Source organism: Phodopus roborovskii, unplaced genomic scaffold, assembly GCF_943737965.1.
Source record: "Phodopus roborovskii unplaced genomic scaffold, PHOROB, whole genome shotgun sequence".
In the NCBI taxonomy this organism is placed as follows: domain Eukaryota; kingdom Metazoa; phylum Chordata; class Mammalia; order Rodentia; family Cricetidae; genus Phodopus; species Phodopus roborovskii.
In genome coordinates, this window is record NW_026126480.1 from 5,171,878 (window position 1) to 5,196,181 (window position 24,304).

At 40.0% G+C, this 24,304-nt stretch overlaps 1 protein-coding gene across 1 annotated transcript in view; it reads left to right on the top strand.

The window, feature by feature from the left end:
- The window catches only part of LOC127227910 (lysosomal Pro-X carboxypeptidase-like), a 78,599-nt gene that overhangs the window by 50,102 nt on the left and 4,193 nt on the right, over window positions 1–24,304 (top strand). The window contains exons 7-8 of the mRNA XM_051192260.1: window positions 10,902–11,066; window positions 11,971–12,158. Coding sequence (XP_051048217.1) covers window positions 10,902–11,066; window positions 11,971–12,158 — 353 coding nt within the window. The remainder of the gene's footprint in view (window positions 1–10,901; window positions 11,067–11,970; window positions 12,159–24,304) is intronic.

The window sequence follows — 24,304 nt, forward strand, 5'->3', positions numbered from 1 at the left end:
GGCCTTTTCATGGTGTCCCACATTTCCTGGATGTTGTGTGTTAAGGATTTGTTGGATTTATGATTTTCTTTGGTCGATGAATCTATTTCTTCTAGTTTATCTTCTGCGCCTGAGATTTTCTCTTCCATCTCTTGAATTCTATTGGTTATGCTTGTGTCCGTTGTTTCCGATTTTTTGCCCAGCTTTTCAATTTCCAGCTTTCCTTCCATTTGTGTTGCCTTTATTTTCTCAATTTCGGTTTTCAAATCTTGAACCGTTTCCTTCACCTGGTTAATTGTTTTTTCTTGGCTTTCTGTACTTTCCTTAAGGAATTTGTTCATTTCTTCCACTTTTTTGTTTGTTTTTTCCTCCATTTCTTTAAGGGATTTTTCTCATATCTTCTTTGAGGGCCTCTATCATTTTTATGATGGTGATTTTTAAGTCGTACCCTTCTGCTTCCTCTGCTTTGTTCTTGTGTTCCATTCTAGTTGGTGTAGATTCCCTAGATTCTGGTGGTGTTATGTTTGTCTTTCTGTTGTTAGGTGTTCTCTTGTATTGCCTTCTTCCCATAGTTTCTTCCAGTAGGTGTTGGTGGTGTCTCTTCCCTCTCTCTATGGTCCTTCCCTGATGGGCTTATGTGGATCAAAGATTCAATGTCTGTAGCTCTGTGTGGTCCAAGCTCTCTAGGAGGTTTCTCTGCAGACAGGGATCCAGGGATGGGGTCAAGGATGAGGATCCAGAAGAAGATGCCAGCAGGTACTCACAGTGGTCCTCTGGCCAATAGCTCTGGCCAATAGCTCTGGCCAATGACCGGCAGAAGAGGATGAGGGCTGGGCTGGAACTTGAGAAGGTTTTGCAGGGTAGTGGGATCTCACTGGAAACTGGCGCTCTCCCGCTGAGACCTTGTTCTTTGGCAGGGGCCCGGATTTGGGGGTCAAGGATCTTGCCCGCAGGAACTCTGAGTGGACCCACAGAGATAGGCGGATCTCTGGGAGGGGCCTGGGACTCCAGCAGAGGACTGGAGGCGTGGTCAGAGACCAAGCTGGTGGAAATTACAGGTGGTCCCACGTGGATAGTCAGGTCTCCTTTGTTCGGAGTTGCTCCGAGAGGTCTCCGGAGTAGGGTGGACTGTTGGCTCCACCCTCTGTCCCAGTGCTCAACTAGAGCAGCAGGACCGTAGGTGGGGTAGGGCACAGGGTGGGGGGGGGTAGGCTGGAGGTTGGGATGGGTGGGGGTGTATCAGAGCTCCAAGGGTGCTCTCGATGGGGACCGGAGACAGGAGCAGCAGGATCAGGGTCCAATCCAGGGAGTTCAGGCGGGGGAGGGGGGAAAAGAGGTTGAAGGGGACAGGCAGCCCCAATTGGGCCCAGACTCACCTCTGGCCAATAGCCGGCAGAAGAGGACGAGGGCTGGGCTGGAACTTGAGAAGGTTTTGCAGGGTAGTGGGATCTCACTGGAAACTGGCGCTCTCCCGCTGAGACCTTGTTCTTTGGCAGGGGCCCGGATTTGGGGGTCAAGGATCTTGCCCGCAGGAACTCCGAGTGGACCCGCAGAGATAGGCCAGGATTGTCCTGTCGTATATTGGCAAAGTTCATCAGTTACTTTCCTTTGAATCCTGCAGATTATATTTGACAGGCTCTTTTGTGAATCAGGAATCTAGAAGGACTGTCCTGCCTTGTTTTGGCAAAGTTCATCAGTCACTTTCTGGTGGGTCCTTTGTGTTCAGTCTGCACAACACACAGTCAAGCAGTCAAGGCAAAAACAGTTTCTTGTCCAAATGGCTAATCTTGCCATAATGAAGGAATGGAGTTTCTTTTGATGCCCATCATTCTTTTATAAAAAATAATTGATACTGCCAGGAGCAGATGTGTGTCATTGTCATGAAAGCCCCAAGTTAACAAAATATTTTAAATGCCATATTCTATAGGTCTTTGAAGTGTTTGAAAACCATTTATCTGAATATACCTATTTAACCTAGAAAACATACTTAATGTGACTACAAGTTTGATTATTATAGATTAACTACTAACCTCATTTCTTATTTATACATTTTATTTTAAAATGAACTGCATAAGCACAATTCCTCAAACAAGAATAGAAACACACACACACACACACACACATACACATATATATTGTAACAAAAATAACTTTAAATTTGTATCAATATACTACATTCTTTTAAATAATAACAAACATCCATAACCCACCAAATAAACAAAGACCACCACACCACCTTGTTTGGTGGGGAATGAGGTTGTCATGTTCTTTAAGCTGCTTTTCGTTGTTTGTGGGTAAGGTATTTTTAGAGTTTCTGAGAAAAACTGAGATAATGGCCAAGTCCTGGGAAGACCAGTTATAATCTTTGTTGATAGATAACACCTGTCAAGTTTCAGGCGATCTCCTTTGATCAAACCTAATCCATATTAACCTGGAATAAATATATAGGCTTTTGTTTCCCATGGAAACAAAAGCAAAATCTCTTTCCCAGAGCATGTTTGACTTCTAATTGACAAATACATTTTTAACATTTTTAAAGTTAAGACATTCCTAAAGTATATAGGCTGATTTATTCCAACAGTTCTTTTAATCCCATGTCTTTTAGCAGCTGTCATTTGCTTATCAACAATCAAAAAATTCAAAATCAATACAATACTATATCAGACCCAGACTCCCTGTGTATTTCCCATCTCTACATGGATTGCTCTTTTTATTATTTTACTTCTCTCTTTAAAGACTTTATTGCTTTTAAACTATTTCTTTCTTATCTTACATATCAATCCCAGTTTCCTCTCCCTCCCATGCCCCCGACTACCCCTTCTATTCAATTCTCTCCCTCCCTCCACTCCACAGTGAGGGTGGTGCCTTCCAGAAGGGATCATCAAAATCTGTTAAGTCATTTGGAGTAGGGTCTAGGCCCTCTGTCCTGCCTCTAGGCTAAGGGAATGTGCACTGAAAGTCCTTTCGTGCACCATGGATACATCCTGGTTTCACTGTCAGAGGTCCCTTAGACTGCCCAGGCCTTCTAACTGAGACCCATGTTCAGAGGTTCTGAGCCTGTCCAATGCTGGTTTCCCAGCTATTCAGTCTAGGGGTTCATGTGCTCCCCCTTGTTCAGGTCAGCTGTCTCTGTGGGTTTCTGTAGCCTGGTCTTGACTCCTTTTCTTATCACTCCTCCCTTTTTGAAACTGGATTTCAGGAGTTTGGCTCAGTGTTTAGCTGTGGGTGTCTGCTTCTGTTTCCATCAGCTACTAGATGAGGGCTCTATGATGGCATATAAGTTAGTTATCAATCTTATTATCAGGGAAGGCTATTTAAGGTAGCCTTTCCACTGTTGCTCAGATTGTTAGTTGGGGTCGTCCTTGTAGGTCTCTGGACATTTCTTTAGAGTCAGTTTTCTCTTCAAACCTATAATGGCTCCCTAAATTATGGTATCTCTTTTTTTGCTCTTGTCTATTTGTTCCTGGTCCCACATGTTCTCCTCTCCTCCACTTCTCTTTCTCCTAACTCCTTTTCCACTCATTACTAACCCCCCCCCCAATATGCTCAGGAGATCCTTTCCCCTTCTGTGAGGGACCTTGTATGAATCTCTTCGGTTCTTTCTTGTATCCTCCTTTCTTTGGCAATATGAATTATAGGCTGGTGATCATTTGCTAAACTATTTCTTTCTTTCTATGACTGTCTGTCTCTAGTCTTTTTTGACCTTGTGAGCAAACCTTAAACTGCTACGCTCACTGGGTCCTCCAAGTTGCTCTATTGGCTGGCCTTGCCCACTTCAAGGTTGTGAAAGTCAAGCCTAAAGCTCACTGCCTAGTTGGATAAGTTGGAGGTGTGTGAGCAGGAATTGCATTCAACCTTCCAGCTATGGAATGGCAGTGTCCTGCACTATGGCAGGCATTCTTAGTTTTTGTTTGTTTGTTTGTTTTGTTTGTTTTTATTTAGCATTGCTGGGTGAATAGCAGAGCCTCTTAAAGAAGCCATGTCCTTTTTCTTTTTCTTTCTTTCTGTTTTTTTCTTTTTTAGCTTTCTCAGGCCCTACATGGAAATGTGGACTCACATTTGCTACATTAAAATATTGTTGGATGTTTTTACTCTTTGGCTCTTTTGGAGGCATGTCACCCAGCTCCCAAAATAAACAGACATGGAGGATTATTATTACTTACAAATGCCTGCCTGGACTTAGCTTGTCTTATTTCTAGTCAGCTTTCTGTAACTTAAATTATCCCCTCTATCTTCTGCCTCTAGGCCTTTTCCTTTTCCTACTTCTATATATCCTACTTTTACTCTTACTCTGGTTGGCTGTGTGGCTATCCCCCAGTGTCCCCCTCTCTTTGTTCTCTTGCTCCTTGATCTTTTTTTCCAAGATTTTCCTCATGTTTATTCTCTCTGCCTGCCAATCCCACCAATCCTTTCTCCTGCCTTGCTATTGCCTATTCAGCTCTTTATTAGACCAATCAGGTGTTTTTGTCAGGCACAGAAACACAGCTTCACAGAGTTAAATAAATGCAACATAAAAGAATGCAACACATTTTTGCATCATTAAACAAATATTCCATAGCATAAACAAATGTAACATATCTTAAAATAATATTCTGCAACAGGACATGGCAACATGTGGGCAGATCTGGTGTTGAAGAATGAGCTGAGAGTTCTACATCTTGATGTTAAGGGAGCGGAGACACTGTAAATGGTTTGAGCACATATGAGACCTCAAAGCCTACCTATCCCCACAGTGATACATTTCTTCCAACAAGGCTATAGCTCTCCAGCAAAGCCATACTTCCTAATAGTGCCACTTCTTATAAGCTTATGGGGGTCAATTATATTCAAATTACCCCAAACATTTATACAAACTTAATTTCTTTTTATGTTTTAAAGATTCTTGTGTTGCCCACATAATTTATTGTATATATTCTTTAAGTAATTCCTTGTTAGGAACAAGAGTTTTAAAAAGCAAAAGAAAGTTATGTTTAGAGGATACTTTGACTCTACAGCTAGAATGGGTTCTAGAAATGAAATTTTAATCAGTTATATGAGAGCCAAGTTTCAAAGGCTCTTCAAGTTTCCCACTGAACTACTAAAACTATATCTAGCATAAAAATCCCTTTAAAATAAAATAATTGCACTTGTTCTCAGAATTATTTCTCTTTATGCATAAAGTGAATGTTATGTATAAAATTAGCTGGCAACTAACATACCCTGAATTAAACTGGATGTTGGTAACACAAAGTTATTTTTATTATTTTGAGACAAATTATTATTATTTTGAGGCAAAGCCCACTTTGTAGCTTAGGATGGTTTAGAACTGTCTCTGTAGTGCAGTCTGGCCTCAAACTCATGACCTCTTGCTACCACTTCTAAGTGCTGGGATTACAGGCATGCACCCCTATACCTGAATACAAAGTTATTAAAAAACACCTGACGTCTTTCATAAGAAAACAGGGATTTAAATATCAAGTGTACCACTCTGTATTCCCTTAGTGTCCAATGTAATAACTACACATCCATTGTCATTCCCACTGAAGGGCAAATGAGTTGTTAGAACACTATGCTAAGCAGGGAGGGGCAGACTTCATCTATAAAGAACTGTATTTTAGGTGTGATGGGGCTTTCGGTTTTCTGTCAGTTGGTTTTGCAACCCATTCATGAAAGCAGTAATGGATCATCAAAAATGAGTGAGAATGGTCAATAACACTTTGTTTACAAGCCCAGCATCTGGCTGCATTTGGCCTGTAGGTCAGTTGCTGACTCACAATCTAGCAAAAACTGCAGGGAGATAGCTTTTTAGTGTGAACAGCTTTCATCAGGACTTGGACTAGAGAGCAGTGTAACAAGGTTTTCTAGGCTTTCTCAATGTTCCTTCTGTGGAGCTTTGCTGTTTAGTCTTAAATGTAAACAAATATCTCTCCATTCTCTTTAAATAATTAACTGAGGCCAGTGGAGTATGTTTCAGATGTCTTTCTACTTTTGATTCGGCATAATCCCCTTTAAACACTGTATTATATGATTTGGAAGTTTATTTTATTTTGCAAAACAGCTTTTTTTCCCCCCACCCATAGTCACATTTTTAAAAAGCTGAAATCTTGACATTCTCTTTAATAATTTCTTGCCAACACAATTCTATTTTTGTTTTATTTTGCTTATATTGAGGGATTAATTTTGTGAAAGGCTTTTGAGGAATACAGCCGAAGGCTTCATGCATGCTATGTAAGCACTCTACTACTAAACTACACTTCTAGGCTGATACTGAGAAATTCTTGATTCTGTTTCTTTTCTGGACCCCCCTCCCCAAAGCAATCCAAAAACAAACAAAAACCCAAAACCCACTTGTCTTGCAGTTGTCCCGAGAGCCCCCCCCCCCAATCGCCTGATGCTTGCTTCTCTCCCCACAGTTAGCTGCACTTTAATTTTCAGATCCCTTTTCACTGTTTTCACTGCACCTCGCTCGTCAGCTGAGCTTTAGATTGTGCTCTGTTCTCTGCTCATTCTCTTTCTCCTGTCTTGACCCTATCTGTTCTCTCAGCCCTCTAATCCCTGGAACACTACCCAGCTGGGGACTGCCCTTTCACTTGGACGGTTCTCTTTAGGCAGAGCTCCTCCCCCTTCTGGTGCACTTCCTCCTCTTTAAAGGGCTGACAAGCAGCAGACCCTGTAACTCAGGCTTAGCGTGGTGAGGTAACGGTTGGTTTGTAAAGCAGGCTATTTCCAATTCTGTTGGTACCATGTACATCTCTGGAGTATCCTTGGGCAGTGACTAAATGCCGTTTTCCACGTCAATTCAGCTATCATTCTCTCTAATTTGTCTCTCTGCACATTGTCCCTACTTGCTTTTGTTTACTGGTAACAGAAGCCGCCACAGTCATGCAGAAATAATCATGGACTTGGCCGGAGGAACAACACAAGGAGGAAGAGAAAAAGGAAATAGAAAACCCTCTGTCATTTGACGGTTCAGGCCACATTAGAAGCCACTGCGCCTTTTAGCTTTAAAAGCACGTTTAAAGAAGGCCGAAGTTAGTTAAATTTTGTAGTCATTCTTTTAGCTGACAGCCAGTCGAACATTTTAGCATTTTTAGCCTAGTCTTCTGAGCCTGAGGATACACACAGTGAAATAGTAAGACATAAAAGGGGAAATCTCTTCCGTTTGTCTTGGTGTTTGGTAATGTATGCACCCTCTCTGGGTGGTTTAAGCGGTTTAGATGCATTCTATGAAAAGAGAGCTTTTACTGACAAAACTAATGTGATTATCTGAGGCAGTGTGAGGGAGGGGGGTGTGTTGAAGCCTTAGAGAAAGAAAATCTGGTCTAAAAGCTGAATGTATCGGTTTAATCCTTCTTCTAATGGAGGGACCATACTCTGGAGAGAAGATTGATCTTTTTCCCCCCCTTAAGCCCATCTTCTTCTTTTTAAAGAATTGTGTTTTTGCCTCCCCTCCCCCCTTTCTTTTATTCTAATGCCTACCCTCCTACGTACAGGCACCTAAGGCTTCTAAGCAAACTATTATCTCCACTTTTTCGCCTATGTGTTGCCAAGAAGGGTAGACCACATTGGAGTGCCTATCTGATCAGTCTCACATTACATGGGTGTTCTACTTTCTCCATCTTTTATTTTCTCAGGGAAGTCTGGCTTTATAGCCCAGGCTAGCCTGGAACTGGTAACCCTCTGGTTCTGGCCTCCCTAGGACTGAGTCTGTAGGCTTATGCTTCCATACTGGACTTTTAAAAACTAGTATTTTTAAAATGGACTTTCAATGTTCTTAAGAAATTCTTTCTTAGATTTATTTTTTTATGTGTGCTTGAATGTGTGTATGTGCATACCTGATACCGGAGGAGTTCAGAGGAGGGCATCAGATCGTCAGGAACTGGAGTTATGGACAGTTGGGAACTACCATGTGGGGGTTGAGAACCAAACCCAGGTCCTCTGCAAGAGCAACATGTGCTCTTAACTGTGGAGCCACCTTCCAGTCTCCATTTTTTTTTTTTTAAGTGTTTCTTGAATGTTTACTAGGAAACAGAAAGTAAATTAAGTCTATTAGATTCAAGGGCTAGCACTAATCTACTATTTTTGTTTCTTTTAAATCATTGCAAATATATTCAAATTTATCTGGCAACAAAATGACTCTAAGATTTTATAAAAAAGCTAATGAATTGAAAACATATAAGTCAACCAAACAATTCAAAGGTGTGGCTTGTAGTGAGAAATCCACGTGCATGTGTTTAAGGGGTATCAAGGATTTATTAAGCAGATAGCTTGCAAATACTAGCCAACTGACCAGGGCAAGCATTAAGTTGGAGTATTGTATGAGGTTGTAACAATGTTGCTGATATTTGACTCATAAATGTGACAGTTTCCTATGGTTTCCCTTTGACTTAATGGACATTACATATCTGGTTAAGGAGTGTGTGGCTATCTCCCTTTGAATCACTGTACCCCTGAGTAGTCACGAATTAGTGCAGAGGGTAGTCCCCTATTACAGCAGAGCCTTTTGAAGCTTCAGCGTTCTAAAGAGTATACAAAGAGACTATAGGTGTGAACTTCTTGTATATAAAGGCAGCATGACAGGATCTAGGAAAGGTCTTACAATGTTTATCTCCTTTGAACCAGTTATTCCTGTAAGATGATATCTTGAAGTCACTAAGGGTAAAGATTTAGCCATAGAGATATGCAAGTTTATTTGTAATAATAAAAAGGTCACAATGTGGTGGGTAGTTGTTGCGTACACCTTTAATGCCAGCACTCTGGGGGGCAGAGGCAGGTCTATCTCTGTGAGTTCAAGGCCAGCTTGGTCTACAAATCGAGTTCCAGGCCATCTAGGACTGTTACACAGAGAAACCCTTGTCTTGAAATACAAAAACAAACAAACAAACAAAAAAGGTCACAATGTTTCAAATGACTAACCTTAAGGGTTTATCTGTTTCTCAGCTTCCCAGCCTCACTGCTCCTCTATGAATTGTTTTACATTGGTGCGTGTCCTTCTGGAGGGTCAGTGGTCAGAACCTGCCCTCCCAGGAGGATCTGCCCTTAGAAGGGCAGTGGACCCAGGACTGACTGCCCCTAATCAGGTTATGGAATTTTCATCAGCCGCTGCCATGTCTCTGCCCATGATGTTCTGGGGCTATAGAAACCCATGTTTGTTATCTGGTGCCAGCCTCCAGCCACGCTTGTGTCTTTTCCGAGACAATAACTGCTCTTTGCAGAGATGCTATTCATGGGGACTCCTTTTCTTTCCTCAACAGAAGCCCAGTGTTCTCGCTCTAAGGGGAGGGGATCTAATGCCAGCATGTGAGTCATCCCCACTCGATACTGTGCCTTCCAAGAGTTTTAGGTATTTGTCTATCAGTCCCTCTTTTCTCTTGCCTAGCTTGCATCATCCACTGGCCTCATCCACCACACTGCTTGAACAGAGTGTTTTCCTCTGAATCTACTCAGTAGTTTCATGCTGATCTTAGAAAGAACTGAATCGGCCGAGAGCGTCAGATTCAGAAAGGAGTGTGGCTCGGTAGTTGGTGATGGATGATATAGCCCAGTATATCCCAAGATTGGCTCTTAGCTTCCATACTGTTTTGTATGTTTCTAACTGCTGTTATGTCTTAGGGTTGCTTTCTGAAAAAAAGTGTAATGGTTGCTTTACCATGAATGATTAAAGAGTTTTTAGAATAATAAATCCCTATTTTGACTTTTAACTTTTCTGCAGCTGGCATTCCCTGTGGCTTTAGGTGCAGCACGTTTGTACTTCAGTTCAGCTCAGTTCTGTTTCTTTATGAGCATCTTGAACATGGGCACAGTGTATACTTGTGATCTCACAGTTATCCTTTCCTTTAAAAATCTACATTTAGCTGGGCGTTGGTGGCACATGCCTTTGATCCCAGCACTTGGGAGGCAGAGGCAGGTGGATCTCTGTGAGTTCCAGGCCAGCCTTGTTTACAGAGCTAGTTCCAAAACAATACAGAGAAACCCTGTCTCAAAAAAAAAAAAAAAACCCCAAACCAAACCAAAACAAAAAGACAGAAAGAAAGAAAAAAAGAAAAAGAAAAACCCAGTTTTTCATTCAGCAAAGTTATCTGAGACTTTGCTAAGCACCTTGGGAAACACTGTAGAATCAAACAGCATTACAAGAGTTGTGATGAAAACAAAAACAGAAACTGAGTATAGCAGAGCACCAAGAAGGGAGCAGTTTTAGGCTTGGAAACACAGAGAAGGACTATCTCAGGGAGTTGATCTGGGCATTGTAAATAATGACGTGGCCAGTATCCATAGAATTAAAGAGTGAGGAAAGGTATTTGAGGATGAGCAGGGGAGGAAAAGATGGTGGGATGGTGTTCCTGAACTGGATTGCAATGGTTATATAGATTAAGCTGAAGTAGAAAGTAGACAGGCTTTGCACAACATGTAAATGAATGCCTGCATTATTTCTGTAGTGCAGGGAGGATTTTTTATTATTATTTATTTTTCTTATTTTACATATTGATCCCAGTTCCCTCTCCCTCCTTTCTTCCCTCTCTCCCACCCTCCAATGCCCTCCCCATCACTCTCCAACCCCCCCTCCACTCCACATGTAGGGTGATGCCTTACACGATGGGTCATTAAATCTATCAAGTCATTTGGAGTAGGGACTAGGCCCTTCCTGTGCAGGGTGAATTTAAAAGGGAGATTATACTGTAGAGACAGACCAGCTTAAGCAGCAAAGTTAGATTTCTTAGGTTGTTCTGGAAGTCATTATGGAACTTAGGCTGGCTTCATTCTCATCAGACTCCCATCTCTGCCTCCAGTGTGCTGATATTACAGGTGTCTGTAAGCATACCTAGTTGGGTTAGGTGTTTAACAGTGTTTTATGACCAAATTATGACCACATTTCCTCTTTGTGTTATTATACCGTAGTTTTATATCCATATCTGACTCTTCTGTTTACCTCTTCAAAATGACAGGTTGTGTGCCAATATCTGACGAACCCCTATATGTCAGATTCCCTGCTGGTGCAGAACATCTACCAAGCTCTGAATGTATATTATAATTACTCGGGTCAGTCCAGATGCAATAATATTTCTGAAACAACGATTAGCAGTTTGGGATCCCGGGTTTGGGGCTATCAGGTAAGCATGTATTGGCTCCTGAGGAAGTCTTTTTCTTTGCTGACTGTTGTGCTACAATAGAGACCAGACAAGAGTTTATCACCTAACCTGCATTCAAGTCTAGATGCTGATGTGTTATGCTGTGAGAGTACCAATAAGTTCATGCACTCATTTACCAATCACAGTGAGTATTTATGGTTGATCAGGCTCTCTTATGCTTCAAAGATAGAGACATAAAAACATGATCTCACCACCAAATAGTGAGAAATATAGATGTGTTAACATGATGAGAGACCTTGGCAAGTCCTAGAAAGGAGGCATTGTGTGGACATGTGATAGAAGTGAGGTCTAACTTGAGTCTTTCTGGATTGGTATTCTTTTATCTGCACAGTAAGACTAATGATGGTGATGATGATGGTGATGATGCTTTCCTCTTAAGGTTGTCCTTAGGGTTAAATATTAGCATAGATGTGAAAGAATGCTCCTTGCAAAGAAAGGAGTACACATTCTTTTGTGACCTTTCATCCAGTCTTTCTTTTTTTTTTTTTTTTTGATTCCCATAATGGCTGTATTAATTTTCTTTTTTTTATGCATATAGAGTATTTTTATTTAATTTTATATAACAAAGTCCAATTAAATGAAAACAAACATTTATACACAATATTTGGGAATTTGGGCGTCGTTCTTTCCAAACTACTTCCTGCTGGTAAGGGGCGCTGTCTTGGGGGATTCGAAGAAGATCATCCAGTCTTTCTATGAGAAATAAAGTTGTGTGGCAGGGATATAAAGAAGGGGTGTGTGTGTGGTCTGAAGCTCGATTACAAGTTCAGATCCTCACTTGTTACTCACTGATGATGATGCTACTCAGTAGCTTAATGATCTTGAATAACTCATCTCTTCATTTCTTTTCCTGGTTTGTTTTTAGACATGCACAGAAATAATCCTGCCTTTTTGCACTAATGGTATTGATGACATGTTTGAACCACGCGCATGGGATTTAGATAAGTATTCCGATGACTGTTACAAACAGTGGGGTGTGAGGCCACGACCTTCCTGGATCACTACCGTATATGGAGGCAAAAACATACATTCACATTCAAACATCATTTTCAGGTGAGTTCTTCTGGTCCCAAGGAGAACTTTGGTTGTTGGGAATCCTTGCAGAATGGCTGAGAGAATAGAATTAGGAAAATATGGGGTAATAAAACAACATAGAATACAACAGTGGGTTTTTTTTTTTCCTCCGTGAGACAAAACACCATCTTTTGTTCTCAGTTTGTGTTTTTATTGTTAGTAATTATAACATTAATAGTCAATATTGATTCAGTAGACACTTTTGAAGTGCCCACTCTATTTCCTTCCAAGAACTATAAGACAGGAGGTACTTTAAACAAATTACCCAGAATCCTCACAACTACTGAGATGTAGTTAGTCCTGTTAGTCAGGAAGATACTCAGAGTCAGTGAATCGAGACACTTACAGAAGCCCAACTAGGGAGTTGTAAAGGGAGATTTCTTCCTTAGCCTGCACACCTACAATCCCCCCCCCCATGTTCTTCTTTGTCAGTGCTTTCAAGAAGTGATACATTTGATCCTGGTTCACATCAGAATTATGTGAGTTGGTTCTAAGTATATCTGACTATGTCACATTTTTTTTTTTATGTCTGCCTAGGTTGTCTGTTATTCAACTAGCAACTGGTTAACTAAAACATTCACTGAAGGCTGGAGAACATAACTCAGTAGTAAGAATACTAGTCTGTTATGCAAGAGGCTGTGTTTCATCATGAACACTGAGAAGAGTAGTTGTGTAAATCTGTGGCTATCAACCCATACAGCTACATTAGAGCTGTGCTTGGATTTGCAAGCATCATTCTGTTTACACTCTCTCTTAAATGAGTCAGATTGAACCCTCTGCACACACACAGTAGTTTCTAACAATGAGAAGTGTTGAAAGTTGGTACCAGCCTTGCTTAATATATGCCTCTGGCTATCAAACCCAATCCAGTGGCTACCTGTTTCCAAATAAAAGACAAGACACTCTGAGAGAAAACAGACAGCTTCTTTTGGTTTAATTTCTTTAAATTGTATTTCTCACTATCAGGTGGACTCTTCATACCTATATTATCCAGTTCAGCAATGCAAAGTGGAGGCTGGACAAATCCATTTCTATTCTTCTGGATTTAGAGTGTTTGAAATTAGGAAGATTGGGAAGACTGTGAACCCTGAAAAGGGTGTTTGTATAAGCCTTTGGGTCTGGATTTATAATTAGCTCTGCTGGCAGAAAATATTCAAGACTTGGCAATTTATAAGCAGCATAAACTTATTTCTCACAGCTGTGTCAGCTGTGAAATGTAGAATGAAGGTTCTGATAAGTTCTGTGTCTAGCAAGGGTATGATGTCTGTCGGTCTCCAAGATGGCACCTTAAAGCCTGTAGTCTTGTATGGCAGAAAGCAGAAGGCAGAAGGCAGAAGAATGGAAAGGGACCTAGTTTCTTCTAGCCTTGTTTGTTTGAGACCTGGCTGTCTTAAATGTAGACCAGGCTGCTAACTGAATATATATATATATATATATATATATATATATATATATATATATACACACACACATACATACATACAATACATTCACATATATTCTACCTCCCAAGTGCTAGGATTAAAGGAGTGTGTTACCATGTCTGCTTTGTTTCAGCCTTTTGATGATAATCCTCATTAAGTCAATCATTTCCCAAAAGGACCTGTCCCTTATTACTAATCTTATACTTGTGGAGGTTAAGTTCTTACACATGAATGATGAGCATGGTGACTCTAAACTCATCTCTGTTCTATCAAAGGAGGAAGTATTTTATCAGTCCACTGTTTCACTCTTGAAGATTATCTTCAGGGACTATTCATATGGTCCTCCTAACATACTGGACTTTAAGCTTGTAAGATAAAGACCTTATAATAAATAAAGCTGAAGATCAAATTTTAAAAGTGGAATCTTTACCCTTTGTTTGAGTGTTTAATATATGAGTTTGGGTCAAATACAGTCTGTTTTCTTATTGGATTCAACCACCTCAGATAATTCTTTTAGTCATCTATTTGCCTGCTTACAGTATTCATAATAGTCATGAGCATTGTTTTCATTTTTACTAGAAGTAGGGGCAGGTTTTGTGGGAGACATTTCTGGACTAGAGCAGAAACCAGTGGGTCTTAGTAGCTCAGTATAAAGAATGAGTTCCTAAGAGAGCAAAAGGAGCTTGTCTCAAGTGAAATGACTTGGGTTGTCTGATGCTCAGTTTTGCCATGTGAAAAATAAGACAAGCAGTTGCTGTCATGTTTAAGTGATTTAGCCCAAAATAGACCTGGTGGCACAAGCACTCAGGAGGCTTAGGCATCAGGTTTGTCTACTTAAGGAAACAAAACAAAAAACAAAACAAAACAAAAAAAAGTTAATCCTGCAAAATACTAAGCACTCAGACTCAATCATATGCCTAAAATGTAAAGTGAAGTCTACTTTCTCCCCTAAAATTTACATCTGTATGTTGTTCCTATCTAGCCCAGAACACAAACACAGACACATACACACACACACACAGACCCATAGAAACACACACACAATAGACATACACACAGACACAGACACACACACAGACACACACAGACACACACACACACACACACACACACACACACACACACACTTCAGCTTTTCTGAAGAAGCTTCAACCCTAAGTAAAAGAACAAAAGAACGGCTTCTGGTATTCTGTGTGTGTTGAGTGAGGTCATGTCTACAGGATTTTGTGCAAAATAGCTTTGTGTTCAGGCTTCTTTTCTTAACTCCCCCCACCCCACACACACATGCACACACACGACTATGGTACCTGCTTTGAAAGGAATGTTCAATATGAAACTATTGGATTGGAGATTTTCCAGTTAGGATTGCAGGTTAAGAGTCTCAGGTGCAGCTTTGGTGTCTTTTTGTTTTTTCCATAATTAAATACATGGGTTTGGGCAACTTGGTAATTTGTGGGATTGAGAAATAATGATTATCTAGCACAGTTATTTAAAGAATAAATAGATTGTTATGGAAGTAAGCACCATGAGGACAGAAGTTTTATAGGTATTATCTGCTAAACCTTCTGTGCCAGGTATTTGTCAATTATCCGAGGCCTTAATAAATCCTAGTTGTTATAGTCCTACTTTGGTGATTCTTTTCATTGCATGGTAGTTTTCTTGGGGAATTTGTATTTTCTAAAACCATAGATTATTTCTCCAATGGTGATTCTCAGTTATTTAAGTGTAAAATCTGAAGGAACCCCATGAAGAACTGGATAACTAACAGCATTTCCCAGGCAAATTAATTATTGCCAGTGATTAAGTGAGGCTGGTTGTTAGGGATTTTACGTGTGTGTGTGTGTGTGTGTGTGTGTGTGTGTGTGTGTGTGTGTGATTGGTGTAGCTTTCATGTCTGAACTAAGAAATCCAAGTCCATGTGCAGGCTAGGTTTCTCGGCAACTCCAAACACTGTTGCTAAGTCACCAGGAGCTTCAGATCCCCTTTTAAACCAGATGCAGTTTGCTCATCATGTGACTGCAGGGACTTTTTTGTTTCACAAATAATCGAGCATTTCCTGTCAGGGTTGAGCCTGTCAAACTGGAGCAATGATAAAGGCTGTTTCTTCTCTCAAGAGAAGACAACCTTTGTATTTAACAAAAAGAGTTTTGGAATAACTTTTCTTTCCCTCAACAATGATATTAGTAAGTTACAATTAAGCATTTTTTTTTTTTGAAGAGAAGTATAAGATGGAAAGGGTAATTTAAAGTTGTATTTCAAATACATTTAAAATTAACATGCCTAAATGTTTATTTTCTAATTCAATTTGTACAGTGCCTTCAACTAGAAAAGGCTGATAGGATTAGTATTCTGACTAAATTTTTATGAGAAACATTTTGAATTTATTTTCATGATTTGCTTACCTCTTGGAGGCATTATCACTCCCCATACAGTATAGGATAATAATTATAAGAACTAGACATTTATGTGGTATGTTATAGTTTTGTCTTACTTCCATATGTGTTATTCAAATTTGGCCTCATAACATCTGTGTGAGAGAGACTTTTTTAAAAATGTCTTTTCTATAGTACGCATAGGAATTGCGGTTCCCAGAAGTCAAATAGCATAGTAAAGATTTAAAACTTACAATGACATTCTTACTGCTTCTGCACACAGTTGAAAACCTGGGTGTGTATTTGCTTTAATCCTTTGTATGAACTCTGGCCTTCTACATCAAAAAGTACTGAAAAGGTTATGTGTTCATGAACCTTCAAATATCTACTCATAGACCTCCATGAGAAATGACATCCAGTAAGAAGCCACAGATAATCTGATACTTTATTTCCCTCAGTATTTGTTTGGCTCCTACTGTGAACCACACCTGGTCCTAGAAACTAGAGACAGAGCAATAGAGAACCCCAAATCCTTTACTTTGAGGAAACCTGGTTTGACAGCTAATAAAACAAGGCAGCTTCCGCAAATATACTAAAGGGAAAGAGAGCCAGGGAGTGGGTTAATGAAGTGTCAGAGGAGGGGAAATATCAGGAATACATAGAATAAAACATATGCACATCCATACCTACACACATACATACATAAATTCATATACATACATTTATGTACACATATCTATATATACAATACACATGCATACATACACACATATGCATAGATACATACACATGTACATGTACTTTGCAATACATATGGACATGCATACACACATACATACATATATATACACACACACATATATATACTTGTATACATACAGACATACACACACACACACACACATATATACTTGCATACATACACATACAGACACACACACACACACACACACACACACACACGGAATACCTTGTCAGGCAGCAGCTTTTACAAAATCACCAGTCTCAGGGCAGGAGCTAGCTATGAGGCAGGCAGGAAACCACTCCAGAGGAAGAAGCAAGGACAAAGGCCCCCTAGATGGGAGTTTCTTCAGATTGTTCCAGCAGAGGGAGGGGATCTTGTGGCTGGAATGTTCTTAGTGGTTAGTGAGGGAGACACTCACTCAGATGAGTTTAAAGAGACAACATGGGCTTGTCTAGAACCTTGCAGGTTCTAGAAATTACTTGAGAGTTTACATGGGATGAGATGGGAAAATTGGAATACTTTGGCCAGAGGAGTAGCATAGACTAATTGAGATTTACAGAAGAAAACACATTGCTTACTGGTGTTGCACTGCAGAGGTGAAGGATTGGCTTACAGTGGTTAATTCATGGTAGAGATAATGGAGACTTGGATTGTGGTGTGGAGTCATGTGAGAAGGAGTCAGATTCTGGATATATTTTAAGATAGAGCTGATAGGTTCGTTGACAGATTGGGTGTTAAATAAAGACTTGAGGGTGGCAGCAAACCTTCGACCAGAGCAACTACAAAAGTGGCCATTAATGGGGACTAAGATGACGCAGGGAGGGGCTGGTGGGGAGTTGAGGAATATAAGTTCACTTTGGACCTGGTATGCTTGAGATGTTTACATAGACTTTTGTGTCAAAAATGCCGTGTAAATAGCTGAATTTTGATAATAAAGTATTTGGGAGACACAGTATTTGGAGACTGTAAAACTTTTCATTACTATTAGAAAATGTTCAAAAGAAACAATTTAAAAAAGAGAGTAGGCTCCATTTTGGAAATTTCAGCTCATGGTTGGTTGGCCTTATTGTTTGGGAATCCATGGCAAGGGTCTAAGTGGTGGAGCTGAACTATTTACTTCATGGGGGGATGTTCATGCACACAGAGAAAGAGAAAGGGGGGGAATTAGGGGATACTGGGGGACTTGGGAGACTCAAAGCCATGCTCTCAGTGACCTAAAACGTCCCACTAGGCCCATCTAAGCCTTCAGCATATGGGCCTTTGGAAGATTTTGAGGATACAGACAGTAATAGTAGTAATCTGTGTATAGATTGAATTTAGAGAAGGTTTTATTAAAATAATGATTACATGCATTATGAGAATACCTTTACTTATCTGATAAGGTGACTTTGAACTCCAGAAACATGGAGTATCCATTAAACAAAAGTCAGATCACATACAAATGCTTCCCAGATTTCAAGTAATAGGTAAAGATTTTTTCAAGAGGTGCAAATAAAGGGGGGGCATTGGCCCAGTGAGGTGGCTCAACAAATAAAAGCATTTGCTGCCAGACCTGATGGACGAGGACCTGAGTTTGATCCCTGGTCCCCACGTAGTAGAAGGAGAAAACTGAGTCCTACAAATTTCATCTGACCTCCACACTCACACAGGTACCTCATGGTAGGCATGCATCCCCAAACCCACATATAAATAGATGTCTCTTTCTGTGTGTGTATGTGTGTGTGTGTGTGTGTGTGTGTGTGTGTGTATGTGAATTTTTTTGAGTAATTCTATTATGTGGTTCTTGAATGTGAACTTTGAGGTTGACAATATTCTGTCCTGATGTCACATAAATGTATGTGTGTTATTTGTACTCACATATGGCTTTAGTTTTTCTGTGATGTGTGGCTTCTGTCATTATATTTGAAGTACAGACCATTGAACTGGCACCATCAGGTGGTATATGTGTTGTCAGTGACTTGGCATGAGAAAATCAGTGATAATCTATAGTTTTGTATTGGCCCATTTGAAAAGATAGGTGTTTAGTATTTTTTTAAACTTTTTTATTTTATTTATTTTTTTAAAGAAACAATCCCAGTTCCCTCCCTCCCTCTTTCCCTCTCTTCCCTCCTCATATGCATCCCAACAACCTTCCCCTCCCATCCTCCCTGACACCACATGTAGGGAATGCCATCCAGGAGGGGTCACCTAAATCTGTCAAGTCATTTGAAGTAGGGACTAGGACTTCTCTCCTATCTCTATGTTAAGGGAGTATCCCTCCATGGGGGATGTGTCCACAAGGTCCTTTTGTGCACCAGGAATATATCCTGGTTCCACTGTCTGAGGTTCCTTAGACTGGTCAGTCCTTCTAGCTGAGATCCATGTTCAGGGGGCCTGAGTCAGTCCCCTGTTGGATTCCCAGCTGTCAGTCTGGGGGCCCATTAGCTCCTCCTTGTTCAGGTCAGCTGTCTCTATGTGTTTCTGCAGCTTGGTATTGTCCTCCCTCTCTGAATCTGGATTCTAGTTCGGCTTAGTATTTAGTTGTGGGTGTTTGCTTTTGTTTCCATCAGCTACTAGATGAGGGCTCCGTGATGGTGGATGTTAGTCATTGATCTCATTATCAGGGAAGGACATTTATGGTAGCCTTCCCACTGTTGCTCAAATTATTAGTTGGGGTCAGTCTTATAAGTCTCTGGACATTTCTTTAGGTTCAGTTTTCTCTTCGATCCTATAATGGCTCCCTCTTTTATGTTCTCTCTCTCTTCTCTCTCTCCCTCTCCCTTTTCAGTCTTCTATTTCTTCCCTGACTCAATCTTCCTAGTCCCACATGCTTTCCTCTCCTCCCCTTCTCTTTCTCCTACTTCCCTCTCCACTCACTGGCTCCACCACTTCCCATGTGCTCTGAAGAACTTGTCCCTTCCCCCTTCTGTGAGGGACTTTATATGAATCTCTTAGAATACACCTTGTATCCTAGTTCCTCTGGTGGTGTGAATTATAGGCTGGTGATGCTTTGATCTAGGTCTAAAATCCATATATGAGTGAGTACATACTGTGTTCCTCTTTTTGTGACTGGGTTACCTCATTCAGGATGGTTTCTTCAAGTTCCTTCCACTTGCCTGCGAATTTCAAAATTCCATTGTTTTTTTTCTGCAGAGTAGTATTGCATTGTGTAGATGTGCCACATTTTCTTTATTCATTCTTCAGTTGAGGGGCATCTAGGCTGCTTCCAGGTTCTTGCTATTACAAATAATGCTGCTATGAACATAGTTGAACTGATGTTTTTGTTGCATGGATGTGAATCCTTTGGGTATATGCCTAAGAAGGGGATTGCCAGGTTCTGTGGTAGACTGATTCCCATTTTCCTGAGGAATTGCCATACTGATCTCCAAAATGGCTGTATGAGTTAGCACTCCCACCAGCAGTGGAGGAGTGTTCCCCTTTCTCCACATCCTCTCCAACATAAGCTGTCATTAGTGTTTCTAATTTTAGCCATTCTGGCAGGAGTAAGTTGGTATCTCAAAGTTGTTTTGAGTTGCATTTCCCTGATAGCTAAGGACGTTGAGCACTTTCTTAAGTGTCTTTTAGCCTTTTTGATTTCCTCTATTGAGAGTTCTTTCTTCAGTTCTGTACCCCATTTTTTAATAGGGTTATTTGGTGTTTTGTTGACTAGTTTCTTGAGTTCTTTCTATATTTTGGAGATCAGCCCTTTGTCGGTTATAGGATTGGTGAAAATCTTTTCCCAGTCTGTGGGCTGCCATTTGGTCTTGTCCACTGTGTCCGTTGCCTTACAGAACCTTCTAAGTTTGAAGAGGTTCCATTTGTTAATTGTTGCTCTCAGTGTGCCTCTGGAGTTATGTTCACGAAGCAGTGTCCTATACCAATTTGTTCAAGGGTACTTCCTACTTTCTCTTCTAAGAGGTTCAATGTGCTGGATTGATGTTGAGGTCTTTGATCCATTTGGACTTGAGTTTTGTGCATGGCGACACACATGGGTCTATCTGCAGTCTTCTACACCTTCATCCAATTGTGCCAGCACCATTTGTTGAAGATGCTGTCCTCGCCCCATTGTATAATTTTAGCTGTTTTGTCGAAAATCAGGTGTTCATAGGTGTGTGGGTTAATATCAGGATTTTTAATTCGATTCCATTGGTCTACCTGTCTATTTTTGTGCCAATTCAAGGCTGTTTTCAGAACTATAGCTCTGTAGTAGAGCTTAAAGTCAGGAATGGTCATGCATCCTGAAGTTCTTTTATTATATAGGGTTGTTTTGGCTATCCTGGGTCTTTTGTTTTTCCATATAAAGTTGATTGTTATCCTTCCAAGATCAGTGAAGAATTGTGGTGGGGTTTTAATGGGGATTGCATTGAATCTGTAGATTGCTTTTGGTAAGATTGCCATTTTTACTATGTTTATCCTACCTATCCAAGAGCATGGGAGATCTTTCCATTTTCTGGTATCTTCTTTAATTTCTTTCTTTAGAGCCACAAATTTCTTATTATATATATCTTTTACTTGTTTGGTAAGCGTTACACCAAGATTCTTTATGTTGCTTGTGGCTATTTTTAAGGGTGATGTTTCTCTGATTTCTTTCTCTGTCTCTTTATCGTCTGAAAAAAGTAGGGCTACTGGTTTTTTTGAGTTTATCTTGTATCCTGCTAGTTTGCTGAAGGTGTTTATCAGCTGTAGGAGTTCCTTGGTAGAGTTTATTCGGTTGTGTACATAAACTATCATATCATCTGCAAATAGAGACAGTTTGACTTCTTCCTTTCCAACTTGGATCCCTTTGATCTCCTTTTGTTGTCTTATAGCTTTAGCTAGAACTTCCAGTACGATATTGAAGAGATATGGAGAGAGAGGGCAGCCTTGTCTTGTTCCTGATTTTAGAGGAATTGGTTTAAGTTTCTCTCCATTGAGTTTGATGTTGGCAGTTGGTTTGCTGTATATTGCTCTTATTATGTTTAGGTATGTTCCTGTTATCCCTGATCTCTCCAAGATCTTCATCATGAAATTGTATTGAATTTTGTCGAAGGCTTTTTCTGCATCTAGTGAGATGATGTGGTTTTTCTTTTTCAGTTTGTTTATATGGTGGATCACATTGATAGATTTTCGCATGTTAAACCATCCCTACAATCCAGGAATGAAGCCTACTTGGTCATGGTGGATGATTTCTCTAATGTATTCTTGAATTCGGTTTGCCAGTATTTTATTGAGTATTTTTGCATTGATGTTCATCAGGGATATTGGTCTGTAATTTTCTTTCTTAGTTGTGTCTTTGTGAGGCTTGGGTACCAAGGTTATTGTGGTCTCATAAAAAGAGTTTGGCAATGAACCTTCTGTTTCTATTTTGTGGAACAGTTTGAGGAGTAGTGGTATTAGTTCTTCCTTGAATGTCTGGTAGAATTCTGCACTGGATCCATCTGGCCCTGGACTTTTTTTGGTTGGAAGGCTTTTGATGATTGCTTCTATTTCATTGCAGTTATAGGTCTATTTAAGTTGTTTGTCTGTTCTTGATTTAATTTTGGTAAGTGATAGTTATCCAGAAATTTGTCCATTTCCTTTGAATTTTCAGTTTTTGTGGAATACAGATTTTTAAAATATGACCTGAAATTTGTCTGGATTTCCTCTGAGTCCATTGTTATGTTCCCCTTTTCATTTCTGATTTTGTTAATTTGCATGTCCTTTCTCTGTTTTTTTGTTAATTTGATAAAGGTTTGTCTGTCTTGTAGATTTTCTCAAAAAAACAACTCTTCATTGCATTGATTTTTTGTATTGTTTTCCTGGTTTCTATTTTGTTGATTTCAGCCCTCAAGTTGATTTTTTCCTGGCATCTACTCCTGCGGGATGAATTCGCTTCTCTCTGTTCTAAGATTTTCAGTTGGGCTGTTAATTCATTTATGTGACTATCCTCTGTTTTCTTCATATGGGCACTTAGTGCAATGAACTTCCCTCATAGCACTGCTTTCAAGGTGTCCCATAAGTTCAGGTATGTTGTATCCTCATTCTCGTTGAATATTAGAAAGTCTTTAATTTCTTTCTTTATTTCTTCTTTGACCCAGGAGTGGTGCAATTGCACACTGTTCAGTTTCCATGAGTTTGCAGGTTTTCTGCTATTTGTGTTGTTGTTGAATTCCAATTTTAAGGCATGGTGGTCCGATAAAATACAGGGGACAATTCCTATTCTCTTGTATCTGTTGAGGTTTGATATGCCACCTAGTATGTGGTCGATTTTAGAGAAGGTTCCATGTGGAGCAGAGAAGAAGAAGGTATACTCTTTTGTCTTTGGGTGGAATGTTCTATAGATGTCTGTTAGCCCCAGTTGAGACATAACTTCTGTTAATTCTTTTGTTTCTTTGTTGAGTTTCTGATTTGTGGTCCTGTCTAGTGTTGAGAGTGGTGTAGTGAAGTCTCCCACTATAAGTGTGTGAGGTTTTATATGAGCTTTGAGTTTTAGTAGTGTTTCTTTTACGAATGTGGGTGACTTTGTATTAGGGGCATAGATGTTCAGAACTGAGACTTTTTGTTGATGGATTTCTCCTGCGATGAATATGAAATGACCGTCTTCATCTCTTTTGACTAATTTTGGTTTGAAGTCTAACTTGTTAGATATTAGGATAGCTATGCCTGCTTGCTTCTTATTTCCATTTGATTGGAAAATCTTTTCCCAACCCTTTACCCTGAGGTAATGTCTATCTTTGGAGCTAAGATGTGTTTCTTGTATGCAGCAGAAGGATGGATTCTGTCTTCATATCCATTCTGTTAGCCTGTGTCTTTTTATAGGTGAGTTAAGACCATTAATGTTGAGGGTGGGTAAGGACCATTGATTGTTGATGCTTGTTTGATTTAGGTTTGTTGTTGGCAGTGGTATTGTGAATATATTTGTTCTGCTTCACCCTAGGTTTCTGGTGTAGTTGGATTATCTGTTGCCTACATTTTTGTGGGCGTAGTTACCTTCATTGGGTTGGAGTTTTCCTTCCAATACTTTCTGTAGGGCTGGATTTGTAGATACGTATTGGGAAAATCTGGTTTTGTCATTAAATATCTTGTTCTCTCCATCTATAGTGATTGAGAGTTTTGCTGGGTATAGTAACCTGGGCTGGCATCCGTGTTCTCTTAATACTTGTAGAACTTCTATCCAGGACCTTCTGGCCTTGAGGGTTTCCATGGAGAAGTCAGGTGTAATTTTGATAGGTCTGCCTTTATATGTTACCTGTCCTTTTTCCTTCGCTGCTTTTAATATTCTTTCTTTATTCTGTATGCTAGGTGTTTTGATTATTATATGTCGAGGGGTCTTTTTTCTTTGGTCCAGTCTATTTGGTGTTTGGTATGCTTCTTGTAATTTCATCAGCATGTTCTTCTTCAGATTGGGAAAGTTTTCCTCGATGATTTTGTTGAATATGTTTCCGGCACCTTTGAGCTGTGCTTCCTCACCTTCCTCTATGCCTATTATTCTTAGGTTTGGCCTTTTCATGGTGTCCCACATTTCCTGGATGTTTTGTGTTAAGGATTTGTTGGATTTATGATTTTCTTTGGTCAATGAATCTATTTCTTCTAGTTTTTCTTCTGCTCTTGAGATTCTCTCTTCCATCTCTTGAATTCTGTTGGTTA